Here is a 6,463-nt window from a genome sequence, read left to right on the forward strand (position 1 = left end):
ATGATTTCAAAAACATCATGGAGATGTTAACAAGCCATTTTCTCTCCACTTCTGGTCGCCAAGATGGAGACCAATCAGAAAGAGGCAGAATGGCCAATCAGAAACAGTAGCCTTGGAAATAGCCAATTAGGCCTGTTTGTCTGTGAGGACAAAGCAAGTGATATTGCAGAGTGATTGCACCAGCGCCTGGCTACACAAACATGCTCAAATAACATCTCTCAACTCTAATTTTCCAGGAGTGTAAGATCTTGATTGCATCGGTGGCAGCAAGAGAGGACGTCTCATTATTGCACCAAAACAATCGCCACCTCAGAAGCCAAAAACAGAGATTTTGTTTTCATTAAGGAGTTATTGGGTCTCGGGCTCTCAAGTAGCACACATGCACAACCACACACATGCATGACTCTACTCTGGCAATTTTATTTAAAAGATGTGTACCTTACTCCAGTCCACTTAATGAAGCTGTAAATGTAAAGACGTGAGAGCCTTTACAGTGCTCCTCTGAGAGCTGCTACAATGATCCTGGGACTGAGCTGGTTAATTAACTGATTATTTACTTGGCTGGAAGCCATGGAGAAATTAGGTGAATGCGAAGAGAGACAGGAAGGAGAGGAAAAAAGAGGACATGGGGGGAGAGGACAGAAGAGAATGGAAAGCAAGTGGTAAAAAAGCCCATAGATCAGGATCACTGGGGCAGACAAAGGTAAGGCATAGAAGAGAGAAAATAAAGAGGACAGGAAAAAATAACATTAAAAGCATGGTAGGGTAATAAAGGAGAAGAAATTGGGATTTAAAATGAGGAAATTAGGTCAAGAAGAGTAGGCAAAGATCTGGCATCAACACGTTTCAGTTATCTGTAGTATTGCTGCATTATGACTTCCATCCACTGGTGGCAGCACTGAGTGCACTGCAGAGGAGCAGCAGCAGAGCCATTTTTACATCCACATGGACATGGTAGATTGTAGGAAATCCTCCTCATGATTAAACTTTTCCTATTTGTAGAGTTGCCAAGAAGACATTTTTATTTTAACTTTATTCCTCAAATTTAGTGGATTACACAGTATCTGAAATGCTCGTGGTCTGTAAAATGACCTTGAGAATGTGTGGGGTTAGGGTCAGACATTAGAACAACCATCATGTGATCCAAGAAAGCAGCTGGAAAATCCCAACTGAAAGATGCCTTTTTTTATTTTTCTTCCAAACTCAAACACTTACATCTCATATTTCCTTCCATAGAAGGAAGCAAAGAAGGAGGATCTACTTTAGGTTTCTAACCATTATTTATCAAAACGTATTAACCAAAACATTTGTCTAAACACATCCTTTGCCACGGAGCACTGACGTTTTTGCTACTGTTTGAGTGTCGACTATTATGTACACTCGCTGTTTTGCAACATGTTCTATATTGCGTGCGAACACCATCCATCCATCCATCTTCTCCCGCTTATCCGTGGTCGGGTCGCGGGGGTAGCAGTTCCAGCAGAGAGCCCCAAACTTTCTTTTCCCTGGCGACATCAACCAGCTCTGACTGGGGGTCCCAAGGCGCTCCCAGGCCAGCGAAGAGATATAATCCCTCCACCTGGTCCTAGGTCTACCCCTTGGTCTCTTCCCAGCTGGACGTGCCTGGAACACCTCAGGTGGCGCCCTGGTGGCATCCTAACTAGGTGCCCGAACCACCTCAACTGGCTCCTTTCGACGCAAAGGAGGAGCGGTTCAACTCTGAGTCCCTCCTGGATGACTGAACTTCTCACCTTATCCCTAACGGCCCGTCCACACTACAGCTTCAAAAAAAGCTTGGAGCTGGGCGTGTCTGAAGCTCGACCAACAACCAATCACATGAATCTCCCGCCCCTGACACACAAGCAGTGGTTTGATTGGCTAGAGCTTGTACTGGCATATGATTTGATTGGCTGACGCTTCCACCGAAAGCTTCAGAAGCTTCAAAAGTTGAACATTGCTCAACTTTTGCAGCCTGAAACACCAGGAAAGCTCCACTCTGCTTCCCACAATGCAGTTCGGCAAAAAGTGACGTCACCCCATTCAAGTGAATGGGCAGATGCATTGGAAACCGTTTTTGAAGCTGTCGAAGCTGTAGTGTGGACGGGCCGTAAGGGAGACACCAGCCACCCTGCGGAGAAAACCCATCTCGGCCGCTTGTATCTGCAATCTCGTTTTTTCGGTCATGTCCATAGAGTCATGACCCATCCTTCATGACCATAGGTGAGGGTAGGAACGAAAATGGCCCGGTAGACAGAGAGCTTTGCCTTCTGGCTCAGCTCCCTTTTCGTCACAACGGTGCGGTAAAGCGACTGCAGTACCGCTCCCACTGCTCCGATTCTCCGGCGTGCGAACACATTGAGTTTTTTGATTTAGTGAACCAAAGAAATTAAAGACCATCCTATCAAACAGACCCGTGAAGAGAGTTCAACCAGGTCAGCTTTTATACAAAATGTTACAGTAATTACTGCTGCTGTAAAGTGAAATATGCTCTTTTAAAGGATATGTGATTCAGTTATCTCTTAAAAGAGATAAAGTGTGCACATGTAAAGAACAGAGAGGGATGAACTTTCTTTGAATAACTTTTTAAAACCTTCACAATATGGCTGTGTATATGCTGTCTAGAAATTAAACTCCAGGCAGCTTTATGGTATATTGGAGACTTTCCAAGGAGTATGTGTAAAGTATTTTGTGTCTGATACTATCTTTAAAAAAAGGAAATACAATCGAATACACAGAAACACACGCTCAAGAAAGCAAAGAAACACAGGTTTATGTTTGTATCATATTCTTAGTTTATTGAACGCAGTAGTAGCTGAGGTCTCCGTTGTAACTGTTTAAGAGGTCATAGGTCAGTCACCAGTCAGTTAGATCTTCTTGCTGGTTCTCTTAAAAACTACAGCGCCAGATATGGAGGTCTAGAGAGAGACAGAGGAAGAGGAAAATTAATAAAACAAGGAGTAAGTTATTGCATTGTCTTGTTATTTTTCAATGGATATGATCAAAAGCGACACAAATACACACATGTTTTCACCTGAGAGCTGTAGATATACAGTGGGGCAAAAAAGTATTTAGTCAGCCACCAATTGTGCAAGTTCTCCCACTTAAAAAGATGAGAGGCCTGTAATTTTCATCCTAGGTACACTTCAACTATGAGAGACAGAATGGGGGGAAAGAATCCAGGAAATCACATTGTAGGATTTTTAATGAATTAATTGGTAAATTCCTCGGTAAAATAAGTATTTGGTCACCTACGAACAAACAAGATTTCTGGCTCTTCTTTAAGAGCCTCCTCTGTCCTCCACTCGTTAACTGCATTAATGGAACCTGTTTGAACTCGTTATCAGTATAAAAGACACCTGTCCACAACCTCAAACAGTCACACTCCAAACTCCACTATGGCCGAGACCAAAGAGCTGTCAAAGGACACCAGAAACAAAATTGTAGACCTGCACCAGGCTGGGAAGACTGAATCTGCAATAGGTAACCAGCTTGGTGTGAAGAAATCAACTGTGGGAGCAATTATTAGAAAATGGAAGACATACAAGACCACTGATAATCTCCCTCGATCTGGGGCTCCACGCAAGATCTCACCCCGTGGGGTCAAAATGATCACAAGAACGGTGAGCAAAAATCCCAGAACCACACGGGGGGACCTAGTCAATGACCTGCAGAGAGCTGGGACCAAAGTAACAAAGGCTACCATCAGTAACACACTACGCCGCCAGGGACTCAAATCCTGCAGTGCCAGACGTATCCCCCTGCTTAAGCCAGTACATGTCCAGGCCCGTCTGAAGTTTGCTAGAGAGCATTTAGATGATCCAGAAGAGGATTGGGAGAATGTCATATGGTCAGATGAAACCAAAATAGAACTTTTTGGTAAAAACTCAACTAGACGTGTTTGGAGGAGAAAGAATGCTGAGTTGCATCCAAAGAACACCATACCTACTGTGAAACATGGGGGTGGAAACATCATGCTTTTGGGCTGTTTGTCTGCAAAGGGACCAGGACGACTGATCCGTGTAAAGGAAAGAATGAATGGGGCCATGTATCGTGATATTTTGAGTGACAACCTCCTTCCATCAGCAAGGGCATTGAAGATGAAACGTGGCTGGGTCTTTCAGCATGACAATGATCCCAAACACACCGCCCGGGCAACGAAGGAGTGGCTTCGTAAGAATTATTTCAAGGTCCTGGAGTGGCCTAGCCAGTCTCCAGATCTCAACCCCATAGAAAATCTTTGGAGGGAGTTGAAAGTCCGTGTTGCCCAGCGACAGCCCCAAAACATCACTGCTCTAGAGGAGATCTGCATGGAGGAATGGGCCAAAATACCAGCAACAGTGTGTGAAAACCTTGTGAAGACTTACAGAAAACGTTTGACCTCTGTCATTGCCAACAAAGGGTATATAACAAAGTATTGAGATGAACTTTTGTTATTGACCAAATACTTATTTTCCACCATAATTTGCAAATAAATTCTTTAAAAATCAGACAATGTGATTTTCTGGATTTTTTTTTTTTCTCAATTTGTCTCTCATAGTTGAAGTGTACCTAGGATGAAAATTACAGGCCTCTCTCATCTTTTTAAGTGGGAGAACTTGCACAATTGGTGGCTGACTAAATACTTGTTTGCCCCACTGTAACTACCCAACAGTATATAGAGTAGTAGAGCAACATACACATTAAAGCAGCAGTAATATCAATTCCAAAACATCTTATATAATAGTAAACCACTGTCGGAGAACATTTTACTGCACAATGAGTACTTTACCTCAAGTAAGGCTTTGAAAATAGGACTGTAGGGGAGTTTTTTAATTGTGTGTTGTTAGTACTTTTACTTGAGTAGAGAATCTAAATACTTCTTCCTCCATCACTGAATGACAGAATTAACTTTTTGGCAAAAACTCTTGACAGTTTTCCACATTAGCAAACACCTATAGAACTGCAGGGTTAATGACTCTAATGATCCCTGCGGGGTGCGGGAGTATAATAACGGCTGTCACTCCTCAGCACTCAAAGCCTCAGCAAGTGTGTTTACCTCGATGAGCTTGCCCCCGACGATCTCAGAGGTGTGGTGGTAGTTGGGGAAGTTCACGCTCAGCTTGCCTCCATCCATGTGCACTGTAGCCTGAAAACACACAAGTTATAATCAGTCAGGGAACCAGGATACATCCATGCTTCCATTTTAACAACAACTGGAGCTAAAGAAGGATTGAGAAACTCCAGAGCTCCAGAGTCTTTGCCTCCTACCTTGAATTTCTTTCCTCCGATGGTCTCCATGTCGGCCTCCTTGTCGACGCTGAACGTGTTGGCGACCTTGGCGTTGGCGGGGTACAGCTGGGTCCAGGAGAAGGTGTTGCCGTCCTGGGTGATCTCTGTGACCATCTTGTAGTCACGGCCCTTTGCAATCACGTCATCGGGGATACCTGGAATGGAAAAATAAGAGAAGTGTGAGCCCAAGGCAGTCCACAAACACACAGTGAAGTATAATGCATGAGTTGTTTGGCTGAGAAAAGTTTTCTCACTAAGAAGCTTGCAGAAAGCGTCATATCCCTCCTGGCTCTCAGTTTCCCATTTTCCAGCGAAGGCCATTTTGGTGGTGTTGGTGTGAGGAGGCGTGAGAGATGCTGAGGTAAGCTGAGGGAAAAGCAAGGTACTGAGACCAAGACTGCTCCCTGGTTTTATACCATACGCCTCTCGCCACCTCCCTCATCTTCATGTGATGACACCAGAGTGTAATTACAGCTGAATGTGATGACTACAATGGAGGGCAATAACCTGTGCAAACGGCCGTTTATGGAGTTCCCCAGCACTGAGCAGAATGCTGACGGCTCAGCAGGTCAACGAACTCTCCACCAACGGCCCTGCAGTCGCGCCCTACCCTTTTACTGCCCTAGACTCATCAAAAATCAAATAAAAATTATTGTTTGAAAGTATAATCCCTTTATTTGAAGTAGTTTATTGTCTTGGATTGTGAATGGTCTGCAAAGAGATCACCATTTACTTGTTCAAGGTCTTTCTTTACAAGCTTGCATTAAAGAAAACTCTAGAATATGATGAGACGTGATAAGAGTAATTCCCGTGTTTTATAACTTAAAACATTGTATAAGGAGTGACAGATAATTGTTAAGTTGGTATACAAAATAGTTTTGTCCTTTTTACTTGATTATTTGCATTTTGAAATTGGCACATATAAAGTCAACTTCAACCAGGTTATGCATTATTATGGCAATTTTTCCTGTCTGGTAGAGTGACCTGGTGACACAATCAAGTTTCTCTACCTTAATTGTTTGTCTGTGTTGTGTAAACATTGTATGTATTCCTAAATACAACTGTGTGATAATTTACATTTAAAATGGTCAACAAATGCCATGAAAAGACCAAATCCAAATGTTACACTGTCTGACTTCCCCATTTTGTCTGACACATTCAGCACTATTCCCATGTCTTCCTACCAAAGACACAT

General features: G+C 43.2%; 1 protein-coding gene across 1 annotated transcript; it reads right to left on the reverse strand.

The window, feature by feature from the left end:
- Positions 1-2,776: 2,776 nt before the first annotated feature.
- Positions 2,777-5,747, reverse strand: LOC117462914 (gastrotropin-like). The gene is given in 5 exon segments (XM_034105281.2): positions 2,777-2,915; positions 5,036-5,125; positions 5,248-5,423; positions 5,523-5,620; positions 5,622-5,747. Coding segments are annotated over 5 exon segments (510 nt in total). The 5' UTR covers positions 5,717-5,747; the 3' UTR covers positions 2,777-2,864.
- Positions 5,748-6,463: the final 716 nt, after the last annotated feature.

This window comes from Pseudochaenichthys georgianus, chromosome 17, assembly GCF_902827115.2.
Source record: "Pseudochaenichthys georgianus chromosome 17, fPseGeo1.2, whole genome shotgun sequence".
NCBI classification, from domain to species: Eukaryota; Metazoa; Chordata; class Actinopteri; order Perciformes; family Channichthyidae; genus Pseudochaenichthys; species Pseudochaenichthys georgianus.